The sequence below is a fragment of the Colossoma macropomum genome, unplaced genomic scaffold, assembly GCF_904425465.1.
Source record: "Colossoma macropomum unplaced genomic scaffold, Colossoma_macropomum, whole genome shotgun sequence".
Classification (NCBI taxonomy): domain Eukaryota; kingdom Metazoa; phylum Chordata; class Actinopteri; order Characiformes; family Serrasalmidae; genus Colossoma; species Colossoma macropomum.
The window spans coordinates 45067359-45081688 of record NW_023494789.1 but is presented as its reverse complement, the minus strand read 5'-3'; the positions used below and the strand labels follow the sequence as shown (position 1 = coordinate 45081688).

The window sequence follows — 14330 nt, the reverse complement described above, 5'->3', positions numbered from 1 at the left end:
GACTAATTTCTCCTATTCTAATGTGTAATTCTAATGTCTAATTATTAAGGCTGTTATGTACTAGTTTCTTTTCTAGTGTATAAGAGTGTTTACTGAGGTTGTCTATGTACTAATAGTTTCTACTATAAAAAATAGACATGTTTATTGAGGTTTTGTATGGATTAATATCTCCTATTCAAATATTTAAGAGTGTTTATCAATGTCGTTTAGGCACTAATACCTCCTATTTAAGGATACAGGTGTGTTTATTATTTCCCAACCCTGGTCCTGGGTGCCCACTGTTCTGCACTTTTTAGTGTTTCCTTAACACACCTGATCCAACTAATCCAGTCATTAAAAACCCCTTACTGAGCAGGTGTGTTAACCTCTTAAAATCTCAGGCCTATTACATACTAAGGCTTATTATTTAGTAACTAAAGGGACGGGCAAACTGGTTGAGCTGTTGTTAGGCTGTAGAAGTTGGCCTGCCTGCGGGCCCTGGCCATGTAGGGGTTAAAGCACAGAAAAAGTGTGCAGGGCAGTCCCCCAGGTTCAGGGTTGGGAAACACTAACTGATTTTTTTTTGGGCCCAACATCTCTTATTCCAGTGTAGAAGCTTGTTTATTGAGGTTGTTTATAGACCACTATGAGTGTTTACTGAGGTTGTTCATGGATTGATATTTTGTATTATAGTGTACAGGAGTATTTATTGAGTGCCGTATCTCATTAGCTAAGGTTGTGCTAAATCTGGTGACAGAGCTATAATACAGACACAGATAAAAGGCGGTAGTCTTCTAAACAACAAAATTTTTTATGAAGGCTTTGGCCAAGAAACACTTTATGTGTCACCCAAACAATAGGCAGTGAAAGACTACAGGACTGGTGGACTCTATAGTCTATTCTTATCTGTTATGGTCCACGTATCACTTATCAGTAGTACTCTACTACTCTCTGCATTACATTCTATGCTATGGTTTACTCAAGTCTGCTCTTTTACACTACTTACATTCTTTTACATTATACTGAGGACCAGGACCAGTACATATGGGTGCAGGCACAGGGCAAAATATGCCTTATTGCGAACACAATAAGCGCTCATAATACATTTTAATTTCATGTTTGTTAGCAACGTTAGCCTCGTAGCTCCGGGTCTAAACTAAAGAAGTAAAATTTGGACTTCTAACATGTCTTGGCTGACTGACTACATCTGGGGTAAGTGGAAAATTGAGTAAATTTTTTTTCATGGACATATTCCTTTAACAACACCTTACTGAGTTAAAGTAGCTGTGTTAAAGTAAGTAAAGCACAAAAACATGAAAGACAGTGTGCATACAGGACCACTTTTGGGAAACACTATCCTATAAAATGACCACTTCAGAGACACCAGGTCTTCTAGCGTAACGCCAATGATAACTGTCGGATGACAAAGTTATTCCTGATTACAGTACATTTATTTATTTCACAGATGCATAAAGGTGATTTATTGTACAGGGAAGGTTTCTATATTTTATGCAATCAGTAGGTGTGCTTCTTGGTAACTGAACCCTTCACCTTGGTGTTGTTTGCACCATACTGTACCTTGACCTTAAACACCGCTTTGACTTACCTTTTACAGTAATTTGAGCGGTGGTCTCAATCATGCCCAGAGAAGAAATGGCCACACAGGTGTAATTAGCAGACTGGCGGATGTTGGTCAGCTCCAGAACGTTCCGTCCCAATGGGCATCTCCTCTTCCTTCGTTAGTTCCACGTCTCCAGTCATCCACTTGACGTAGGGCATGGGGGCACCCACCGCCACGCAGGTGAGGTTTAAACTGCCCCCTGGCATCACCTCGTGGTTGGTGGGGGGGATAGAGAAGCGCGGTGGAACGCGTCGGACTGTTGGAGGACAAGAGGGTGTTAAAGACATAGAGTAGAGACAGGAAACAGCGAGTACACACCTAGCGAGTCAGGCATGGCTCTGGCTACACAAAACTGCTAAAGGCCTGCACCATATTGAGAAAATAATAGGTTTCTAGGTTTTTATTACTGTTACAATATCAGCATTACTGTTACAATATCTTTATACTGTGCAGCCTGTTGGATATGGACTATTTTTATGGAAGTCACAGTTATCGCTGTCATGCTGTACATCTATATTGATTAATTCCCACTTGCTCACTAACACAAGTGGAAGTTCTGTGGAAAGTGTTGTTTCCATACTTTTAATCCAAACCACAGGAGGTATGTTTTTTTTCTGATTTAAATTTGATGAAACGTTACAGCAAAACACGCAAAAAAAAGACTTAGATTTAGACTTACATTTTAACAGCTATGCAAACGGCAAAACGTTTATAATAATGGTATACCTCTAAGGGTTAAGTACTGTATTATTACAGTATGGGGTCTGCTGGACGCTGATCGAGTAACAGATGCTGGCAGTCACCAAATTTTTGTCTTAGTGGGTGTTTGTCATTTGTCTTTTTACCGAATGACACAGCACTTAATGGTTCAATTTGTCTAGACTTTATCCCATTAGACAGCGCCTCTGAAAAACCCACTAATGACTATGAACATGCAAATTAAAAAGCCAAGAAAAAACGTGTCATAAGCAGCAAAGCTCAATGGACTGTACAATAATATAAAATGCGTCACTCTGCAGTAAACGTATTTGGGCCCTCCCCTGCTGTGCATCTGCAGGTATGGATTTTGCTGAGTGGATTTCTATTGTTATCTCACTCGAGTTCCTCTGAAGTCCTTCCAGGCATTCCAGGCTGTATCTAAATAAACACTACTGCACTCTTTGTGCATAAAAAATGCATGCCATGCCGATGCAGGGTGAAACTGCCTTAACTACACATGGTCACAAATGTAAGACTCAGAGAACACCTCCAGCTTCAAGCCTCCAGGCATGTAGAGCCACAGCGATCTCATCTGGAATCCAGCACCCATCTAAGTCTTTGTTTTCTGCCTTATGATCTTTAATACACTGTTGGACTTCTAGAAAGTTTAGTAGAAATACATTCCCCTGGTCACTTTACTAGAAACCCCTCCTTTGTAGATCCACCTTGCTATAGCCCATCTGTTGATCCACAGTTTGTGTCAGTCATCTTCTAGCTCTTCATCAGTGGTTAGTTTCTGACCACATAGCCATTCCAGTGTCACTGCTTTACTGAGAATGGTCCACCACCCAAAATGTTGACAGAGGTCAAGTCAAATTAAGTCAAAATTTATTTTTATAGTGCTTTTTACAACAGGCGTTGTCACAAAGCAGCTGTACAGAAAAATCCAGTTCAAGCCCCGTTGAGCAAGCCAAGGGCGACAGTGGAAGGCAGCAAGAGAAAGTTCCCTAACAGCAAGAGCATGAAACCTTGAGCGGAACCAAGACTCGAAAAAGAGAACCCTGTGGTCAGAAACTGACCAACAGTGAATTGGGTAGAGGTTGTCTAACAAACTGTGCTGCAAGTGATGGGCTACAATCTGTAATTGTACACCTATAGTCATATGCAAAAGTTTTGGCACCCCAGTCAAATGAAGAATGAACAGAATTACTGTTTATTTCCTGAATTTAACATATTGTGAAAAAATAAAACAAAAAATGTGGGCTATGTAATAGTGATGGCCCAATTTTTGTTTTGCATTTTATTTTTTTCAAATATATTAAACTTATTTTCACTTAGATTTATAACTTAGATTAAATTTTCACTTAGAATAGGGTGTTTAAACCCTTACATAGCAAGTTTTATTACACACTTCTATAACCTAAGAGTACCTCCACCAGTTTGCAATGAAGTCCTTGATACTGAATAATAAGCCTTAGTATGTAAAAAGCCTGTAATTTAGAGGGGTAATATTTGCATACAACTGTATGTAATGGATCCTTGTGGTAGGTTCATAAAGTGGCCAGTTTGTGAAATTACAAGTTGTTGTTTCTAATAAAGTGGCCAGCAAATGTAGAGAGCCTTACAGTTGTTAAATATCTTCTTGTTCAGTTGATTTTTCACTGGCAATTCTGTTGCTGCCTTTTTTCTCCAAAGGAAACCCTGAGAGGCAGCTTAAGCATCATTACATGGGTCTCTCTAACAGTAAAGCACATTCTCACATCACTAGATTATTAAGATGAATCAAGCTGGAGTAGTGAAAACACAACAGTCCAATGTTTTGGCCCTCCAGGATCTGGTTTAAGAGCCCTGCAGTCAAGAGTACAAAAAGATCCAATTTATCCCTTCATGTAAACACTGTCTCTTTTCGTTTGGAGAGTTCTTAAGGTAGAAGGATGGAAATATTGAACTGCTCAGGGTCTTTTTGCGCAGTGTGAAACATCCTGCTTAAACAAGAAGCATGCTGAGATCTAAAGGGCCAGCTCAGATTTAAAAATGACTGCATCCCTAGGCAAGAAATAAACGCTTTGACTCGAAAGTTTCTAAACCAGATTGAAGGTATTGATCCATAGTTGCAAATGTTAGCACAAATTCGTACAGTATTTTTGCTGCACGCTCAGCAGCAGTAAACGTGAAGTCAAAGCCAAGCTGCCCTCCTCGTTTCATTTTCCCATAGGAGTCCCGACACACAACATCAATCTGTAAAGCTTTTTAAAAACCCACAAAGCCGTCCCCTCTCACACTTCTCTGTGTGATTTCCAATCATGGCCGTTTCATAGCATCTAGTAAGAGATCAATGAATAACGTGTTCTATTGCAGCTGTGCATGTATTTCCACACTTATCAACCTTGCATGGGCACCGATACAGAGTTTAAAATGGAAGGCCCAACAGACGCGTTGTCTGAGACAGTTAAGAAAGAAAAAAGAAAACACTGCCAAACTACGTAAAAGTTATGACTTACATGACTTTCCTGACTCACAGTAACAGTGAAAAATGCATACATTTTTTGTTCTTTTTACTATTGTGAAATAATACATATATAATTATGCAGTGACCATAACTTATTTTAAAGAATTCAAATTATATTCTATTTTAGATTGTTTTTAAGTAGCCCTCCTTTGCCTTAATGTAGCTTTACACACTCTCAAGCAACTTCGCATCTAGGCATCAATGTTGCTATTTACTGTGCAAAAATGCAAGACCACCCATCATTTATTTAATTTTCAGCCAAAATACTCAAGTGTTTTGTTTCATTTTTCATTACTTATGTCTGAGGAGATTAGATATAAGACAGTACACTTGCATAAGGAAGGGGGTAGGCAAAGGAAAATAACGAAAAAATCAGGAATTTTCCAAACTGGAGTTCAAAAAATAATTAAAAGTTATAGAGAAAATGGGACACTTAACAACCAAGCAAGACCTGGAAGACAACCAAAACCATCAGAAAAACAGTACTTAAAGCTTACATCTTCAATAACAGGAGATAATTAAGCTCCATTCTTGATTCAGATCTGAAAAAATCCTCAGGTGACCTACCACTGTGAGACGACAACTCAACACTAAGGGTCTGACAGCATGTGAAGCTGTCAAGAACCCAGCAAGAACAACGGACATTCCACCACAAAGCTCAGACCTCAGTATCACTGAATGTAGAATTACTTGCATCGTGAGAAGCAGAAAATGCAACCAACTTCTAAGACGAAACTTTGGACGTGTGGTTAAAACTGAAAGCAAGTCCAAAAAGAACAGAGGCTGTAATAAGGGCAAAGGGTGGGCACACTTTCATAATGAACTAACCAAAAGACATGCTCCAAAAGCACAAAGAATAAAGTCTCTTTACATTAACTTACATTAAAGGTAAAGAACGTGTTTGCCACCTCCTGTAAAGTTACCAAGCCATAAGACCTTTTTTTTTTTTATTTGAACAGCGATTATATGTTTTCTAATGCTAAAAAAAAGATTAGAAATTAAGTAATTGAAAGGATGGTTTCTGATTTTTGCATAGTACTGTACATTTGTTTCAGAAAGTACTTCCAAGCATGTAAGTATAAGGCTTTAGATTAGAATGCATTTACGATTATAAAAATCATGTATTCAGGTGTGTCCAAACTTTATGACTTAACCTGAAGGGGAAATGTATATATGTAAGCTGCTACAGCTTTGTGCAAGAGCCTGAGCCAGCTACAAGTAACACTGATAGCAAATGGACCAGGCTAGGTTTTAGACAGATTGAGCAGTGAGGCGATTATGAATTTTCCGTGTTTATGTGACTTGAATGCCACTCTGGATATGAGGCAACGGAAGTGCCTTTCTGTCCCTGAGGGAACCATTAGATAGCACAGTGGCCCGAGACGCTGCGGCACCTTATCTAATGCACCTGGCCGTGCACAATACAAAAACCCCATTTGCATTCAGAAAGTGAAAATTGGCCGGTTAAATATCACTCTGTCAGGAAGTTTTAGCCACAGCAGGAGATTGTGCAGTGTCCTGTCTGTCTCATAACCAAATAATCACATTCGTTCCCTTCTGAATACAAAATCTACTTTTTTTTATTAGGCATGCTTGTTTACACTGTTGCGGTTTGCCCACTTAACTGCTACACTGTAGCAGTTAAACGCTTGGACCCACCTAGTTAAATGTATGTTTTTTATAGTTTTAAAGACATTCTGATATATGCTTAAATGCTCGGAATTTGTTTCTAAAACAAACATAAATCCTAAACTTGATGCCTATGTATGAATTTATTTCCAAAACAAGTAGTTTTGTGAAGCTTGGAAAGCAACCAAAGTGGCTGCTCATTAAGCTATTTGACAGAATGAATGTGTGCAAAGCTGCATCAAAGTAGAGGTGGAGTACTTTGAATAATCTAAAATATAAGACAGTTTAGATTTGTTTAACAGTATAAATAGTTCAAATAAAGCACAAAATTTCACAGACAAAAAACTTTCTACTAATATGCACATCCAAACTTTTGACTGCTTCTCTTTGTGTCTTTGTTTACATTCTATTATCTCTCCTATCAGACAGGAAATTTGACTCATATCTGGACAAAGCTGCTTTGTTTTGCTGTGGGTGTTAAAGCCAGCAACTGGCAGACCCTCAGAGTCATAGTAAAACACAGAAGGAGTTACTGAGTCAGTGTGTTAGAGAGATAACAGCACAGCACTGTAGGAACAGTCTCAGCGTGCTAGCTGGTGAGTAGGAGAGACCATGTTAGTCCACGCAAGTCATTAGAAGACAGAGAGGACGATATTACCTATGGACACCATGGACATGGAGGATGGTCAACACTATGATGGCTGAGTTTAACTGACCTATTCATGTTCTGCTGACAAACGCTTTCTTTCATAGATACTGTTGAGAGGTCAGAACCTCAGAATCCTGGCAAAAAACCTGTTCAACCAAATGAGAAACTGTTGCACACTACTAACAAGTCAAATTACGAACATTTGAAATGAGCTGTTGATTATTTATTTCAAATTACAATTATTTTGTATGCATGTAAAGTAATGTATCATTGTAGTGATAGAGTCACTTTCGAAACAACCATGATGATGTATCCAACCCAGAGAGCTTTAAAGAGGCAACTGAACATTCTGTAGCGACACTAAACAAACATTATTTCTATGTGAAAAATACATCTGATCAATTCTAGTGTGACCTCTCACATGCATACAAAATATATCATTTGAAATCAATCTCTTTCTGTAGTCCTTCTAGGAGGAAATCGACTTGGATGTTTTTAGTCAATATAATCAAATAAAATATTTTCCCCCTGCAACTCTATTATAAGATTAACTAGGACACTGTGGCTCTCTGTGTGAGAAATGTTGTGACTCTATGTTGAGCTGCTAACAAGCAATGAGGGCTAAAAGGAGGGCTAAAACAATTCACACCTCTCCACAAGGATGGCTATGGATACAGGACAAGTGCAGCTGTCTTTCTATCAGTCATGTACAACTGCCACAATAAGAAAACAGCATTTAAACATACTAAAAAAAAACACTTTTATAAATGTTGACTTGCTTGTTTGCCTACAAATCCAGTTGTTTGTAATCGTATACATGTTTTGGACCTCCTCCAAAACAAGCAAAGATTGGATGTTATGGCTGCTGTGCAAAACGGGTTAAAGGCACTTTCTAAGTTCCTCATTAGGTTGAATGGGATTTTTGTGAAGTTTGTCAAAACTTAAAATAGTAGCATTGAAAGAATGCTTTTGTGGGCAGAGCATGGAGAGGTCAATTCAGTTGGAGTGAGTCAAGAGTGTGAGTGGGCCGCTTTTGAGCCCCAGCAGCAGCAGCAGCGGCGGTTAGGACATGGTCAGACCCAGCATTAGTCACTGAACTCATTTTTCCTGAGCTCTGGGAGAGTTAACACTGTGTGTGAAGTGAGCTGTTAAAAATGCAGACACACATACCCTGGTTTTGCAGGCATGCCACCTGGGGGGGGGGCAGGTGTGGGGGGGCAGTAGTGGGGGGGTGGGGGCGTTTGAGAGAGACAGATTGGAAAAAAAGAGAAAGATGTAGAAGGGCAACAGGGTTCTAATGCAGGAAGCTGGAGGGAGAGGTGGTCCATGAACATAGGATAACACATGCACACACACACACACACACACATACATTCACATTTGTTTTTGTACCTTACCAGGAAGTGGGGCCACATATATGTGTCTAAATGTAATAAGTACCTATATATAATGATAATATGTCCCATAGGTATTAGGGATGCAAATTTTGGCAAGATCTTTTGACCGATAACCGACCCATAAAAATATCAAACACAGAAAAGTGTTTTATTTCAACAAGGCTTCAAGCTTTACTGAATGAAAAATGCAGCCTAACGTAACAGATATGATATTGACCTAATGTAGTTTACTTACTAACATGTACCACACGTAATTAGCGTGTGAATATATATGGGCTGGCTGGGGCTAGTGTGAAGTTCATATGCAGTTTAAACAACAATCAAAATAAAGCCAGTAGCTCACAGCTTTTAAGCGTTTTTGTCATGGGACTAACTACATAGGCTAACCTTTAGCTAACAAACAAAGGGTCAGTTGTAGCCTTCTTTAGCACTATTTCATTAGGCTAAATATCTTCTTTGCTATAGTGCTTTAAACTACATTTAGAATGGTTTAATCTCTACTATATCCTTTTATCAATGACTCTTGTTAAAATTAAAGGGAGTCGAAGAGACAGACTGCAGCAACAGGAGTCGAGAGTCAGAATCGACTCCAGAAACCCAGTTCATAACTAACTATGGCTCCCGGAACAAGCCGTACTCTTGCACCCTCACGAGTACAATTCAAAATTGTATGAAAACTCATATTCTCATATCAATTGCTCATCAGAAATGAAATAAACTTTTTAACTGAAAGTTGAACATGTGTTTGTTGGTTAACAATTAATTGGTTAATCATTAACATTTCTAATATCTATATCTACATCTATATTTATATTTCATACTCAATTTCTTACATGTAAATATTTGTATATTTCTTATACATAAGTTTCTATGTAATAAGAATTGTTTAAGCCTGACTTTAATATTAACCTCAGTAATCAAAAAGGTTTTGCCTTCTCAGTAAAAAAAATTAAACATTTAGCTTCTTGTAAAAATAAATAAATGGACAAACAAAAGCACCTTACCATTTTTAGGGAACATGGGAACTGTTGGCTGACGCTAATTTCAAATATCTTTAATATACATAGCTGTCGATGCCGATACATAAACATTCACAAAATGAAGAAATTGGCACTAAATCTATCTGGATTACCATTACAGTCAAATGTTACTTATGTTACTTACAAATACTTATTTGTAGAGGGTTAAAATGCTGTAAAATTAATAAAATGTAGACATGTTAGCATAGTAGCCCAGCGTCACCTATATGACCTGCTCATTAAATCATTAAAAGAGCAATGAAATCTAAATATCTGCTGATATCAACCTGTGCGTGATTTAACTGTGCATCCATAACCATTTTACTGTTTTGCTGAGCCTGAGAAGGTGTAGCCTTCCTTAGCCAACCCCTATCTTTCTCTGGTTTTCCTGCATAGAAAAATGTACAAAAACAAACACATGCACACACTCATATACATTCTTCCAGAAGTATGTCAGGCAGCAGTGCAAGCAGGTAGCAGAGCAGCATCAAGCCACAACCAACAGAGCATGCTCCTGCAACCAACGGACAAATAAATAGATGAATAAATAAATAAACAAAACTATCCATTAATGTACAGGGGTGGTGCGAGCAATCCAATTCTGGCTCTCATCTAATCGATACAAATGAAACTCTGATTGGCTTTCTCTCTAAAAGTAGCATTGATTGGAAAGCCATTCCTCAACTAGCTTTCAACCACTCTGTTTCTGAAAGAGAGAACCAAGATGTAAACCTGTGTTTAAAAGACTTGTAATAAACCACCAGGTCTACAACATAAAAACTAAACAGCATCTAAAATCTCATTTAAGAGTGTTTAACTCTTTCCCCAAATGCAGTTAATCAGTCAAGACATGTTTGTTTGTCTAGCAAGGAGATTTTCGTTTGTGGTACGGGTGCACCCCGAGGCTGTGTCTCCAAACAAATGGTGTGATGTGCCATTGCTACTTGGAATATACTGTTTGGTACAGCAGTATTCAGACGTAACTTGTATGTAGGAACATAGGCAGAGTTAGGTTGTGTTATGGCAGGGTTCAGAAAAAACTTCTGATTTCTCAGTTACAGTTAAACAAGCAATTAAATATGCGTCTTAATCTGACAGCAGCATGGAATCACAGCAGGAATTCACTGACTTTACAAACAGAAAAATCTTAGGCAGTAACCCAATGAATAAGTTAAAAATAACTTAGTGCTAGTAAAAAGTAACCATATATCAGTGCAATTCTTTTGACTCAGTGTGTTGAGTTACTCATATAACCCAGCAATGCTGGGTCACTTTAACCTAACATGTGTTTGGTTATATACTGATACAGGGCAAATTAGGTTGTTTTTAATCTAGCATTTTTTAGAGTGAGCTACAAGTTTATTATAGCTAACAAGTGATGGAAGGTTATAAACCACCAGCACTGTGTAATCTGCATGCCTAAATCATCACACACTTGCTACAAACCATGTCGAGATGCTAAGTAATCTCAAACAGACTTGCTTATGTGGTTTCTGACACTTTTATGTGAAAAAATGGAAAGAATACACTGCATAACTAAATACAGTAGTAGCAGCCATCTCAACGTCAGAATTTGGCTTGTAGTTCTGTCCATGTCTTGGCTGATCGATTACCTTTGCGGTAAGAGGACTGTAAATTTGATTATTCACTGAACTGTTCCTTTAAGTAAAACATGCAGAGAGAGAGAGAGCCTGCTGCTCCTCACTCATCTCTGGATTGTTCTCCATGGCAAAGCTGGAGCCAGAGCTGAAATGTCTCCTTCCAAAATAAACAATCAAAGCTGCTTTAACCAGCTTAAATACTCCCCAACTAAAAAGGCTCTCTGCCTGTTACTCACAGGATAACAGCACAAACCCTGCTGAAACACTCTGAGCTGGGGAGTGAAGGCAAATACACTCACTGGAATTTGGACTCATCTGCAAACAGCTTATAGTTGCTGAGCTAAAGCTGAATTCCAGTATTTGTAGTTTGACCTTGAGCATTAAAGCTTTGCAATGAAGCAGCATACACTCAGAGTTCTTTAGTAAATGTAATTCTAATATATAAAACCATGACAACTTACAGAATTATTTAAACGCTTATGAGGTTATTCACATTTCTGAAAATTGATCGTTTCATGTGTGCCATTCTAATTATGTTTCTAATTATTTTACACTCTTAGCAAAAGGGGTTCTACGTAGCACAAAAAAATGACTTGTGAAAATAGTGGAACCTTTTTTGGTCCTACAAACAACCATTTTTTCTAATAGGTTCTTTGAACAACCATATAGAATTTCTCTGTTCTCATAGAGAAGAAACAATTATCTGCACAAAGTACCATTTAAACATTAAAAAGGTTTTTTTGTGTTGTCAAGGTTCTATACATAATAAGTCTAATTAAGTTTTTTTTTATTTCTTTAAGTGAAATCAAATGACGTTTTATTGATTTTCTAAGAGAAAATAACACATCCTCTACACAGAACATACTTCAGCACTTTTTAGTGCACAATTTCTGTTTATTTGCAATACGTTAAACTCACCAAATAAACAGAAATTGTGCACTAAGATTTGCAGAAAAAAAGTCATATTTGAGCTTGTTCCCTGTAGAAGATGTGTTATCTTATTTTCTCTAAGAAAATCAATAAAACATGTCATTTGACCAGGACTGCTTAAATGCATTTGCATTTGATTGTGATCAAATGATGTAGGACAACATACCCCCAAGTACTAAAGTCTCTATTGTATACATATTTTAGGAGCCCTTTTAAAAATGCTTCTATATTGCACTTTTATTATTTTTTTGTACTGTATAAAATCATTTTGTTGAGGGGGTAGAAATTAGATAAAGTATATATATATACAAACAAAAACACATCAAAGATGTATACAAATACGATGTATAAATAAGATACAGCCTTCAACAGAAAATGAATGAAGATGTTAAGGAGACAACACATCCAGTACATAAAAGGTGGCTTGGCACTGAAGAAGCAGACAAAGCATGACAGCACAAAAACAACTGCAGCAAAGTGCAGCATGCAAAAGCTTCTGCAGGAACTGAGAGAACAGGGAAGCAAGCAGTACAACACGGGGGCAGAAAGAAGACTTGAGGGCAAATTCAGGTGGGGCAAAAAAGCCCCAAAGCCTGGAGCTAGGGCAAAAAACGCTGTGGCTCTGATCCTCAGGCCCTCCATGAAGAGAAAGAGAGAGAGAGAAAAAAGAAAAGAACCCACCTTCCCGCTGGTCTGAGAGTGGGGAGTGGAGTGATATTTGGATGGCAGGGTGCGATGGAGATGGAAGGAAGGGAAACAAAGATAAAGAGGAAAAAGAAAGAGAGAGAGAGAGAGAGAGGGAAAGAGAGAGAGAGAGAGAGAGAGAGAGAGAGAGAAAGAAGAGAAAACAAAAGAAGAAAAGCCAGGAGGAGAAAGAAAAGCAAGAAGACAAGGAGAAACAGAGAGAGTGAAACAGGCAAATATTCTGCTTATCCATACATGAGACGAGCGACAAGAACATAAGGATACACAGGTGAAACACACACACACCCCCACACATACACATTCACATGGAAGACCTAAATAAATGAAGTTTTCTAAAATCAAATGTGACTTAAAGGAATCTACCAAATCTGTAGCGCATGGTTGATTACAATGGACGAAAATTTAAAATCGCTTCAATGTTGACTGAAAACACATTTATAACAGAAGCCAATGGGCAGGTGTGGAGTTCTGTCTGTAAACATCTATGTAAAACATTTTGTAGAACACCTGCATGAAAGATATCTGTAAATTAAACTGTAAATCTAATTATTTCTTTGAGAGATGGAACTACTTTTCTGGAGGGAACAATTTGAAACAATTTGTTACCAGCCTATTTATGTGGGCGGAGTTCTCAGAGGCTATGCCTGATCGCCATGGATACTAGAAAACCTTTGAGAAAAAGTGAAAATACGCTGAAATGCTTGTTTACTGTGTTATGTCGGTTTTATAAAGTAGGGTAAAAGCTTGGGTAAGACATTCTCTCATTACACTGTATTCTGATGGTCCCCTATAGACTGTCTATACCCCATGGAGTTTTCTCCTGGATTTCACTTTAGATTTCACTTTCACTGCAGCAATATTCTTCAGAAACTATAACTAGATATTAAATATACATATTTAAGATATAAATATATAGATATAAATATTTTTAAACAAAATATTCCATTTTCTGATGTGTAACAAATTGTTATACATGTTTATAAATCCTGTTTTACAATGGACATTCCATTAAGATGCCAAGAGACAAGAAGGCAGATTAATCTGACTGGAGATTTACTTATCTAGATAGCAGCGAAGTTAAAGAAATGAGGTAAATGTGGCTGTGTTCAACTGTCACATGCATTTCATAGCCTAATATCACATTATACTGTTAAGTAATGATCCTGAACAGTCACTTCCTTCCCTATACTTTCCACATATTACATACATATTACGTGTTTTCAGTATTACAGTTTTATTACTCACAGCAGTTGGAGATCTTTTCCCCCTCAGTCCTGTGCTGTTTTGATTTATATCTCTTAATTTTGTATTCATGTTAAAGAGATGGCACTCCCCTTTCAAATGAAATCAAACTGAAGTTGCCGTTTTTCTTCTGGTATTATGATAAAACGCTTTGTTAAAAATGATAAATAAGCCTCTAACTATGAAAACTGACAGATACACCCAAGAGGGATCTAGAATTCTGTTGGATTAATAGGTATGCAGTTGAATGTTAGGTAAAGACAAGGTGAGCATCTATAGGGCATCTACAATACTCTGAAAATGCTGTTCTCTCAATCTGTTGGCAGTGTCTGTCGAGTTTTGTAGTTCAA

General features: G+C 37.8%; 1 protein-coding gene across 1 annotated transcript in view; it reads right to left on the bottom strand.

The window, feature by feature from the left end:
* ptprfa (protein tyrosine phosphatase receptor type Fa) overlaps nucleotides 1-14330 on the bottom strand; it is a 241253-nt gene that overhangs the window by 111856 nt on the left and 115067 nt on the right. The window contains 3 exon segments of the mRNA XM_036571461.1: nucleotides 1586-1694; nucleotides 1696-1856; nucleotides 12715-12726. Coding sequence (XP_036427354.1) covers nucleotides 1586-1694; nucleotides 1696-1856; nucleotides 12715-12726 — 282 coding nt within the window.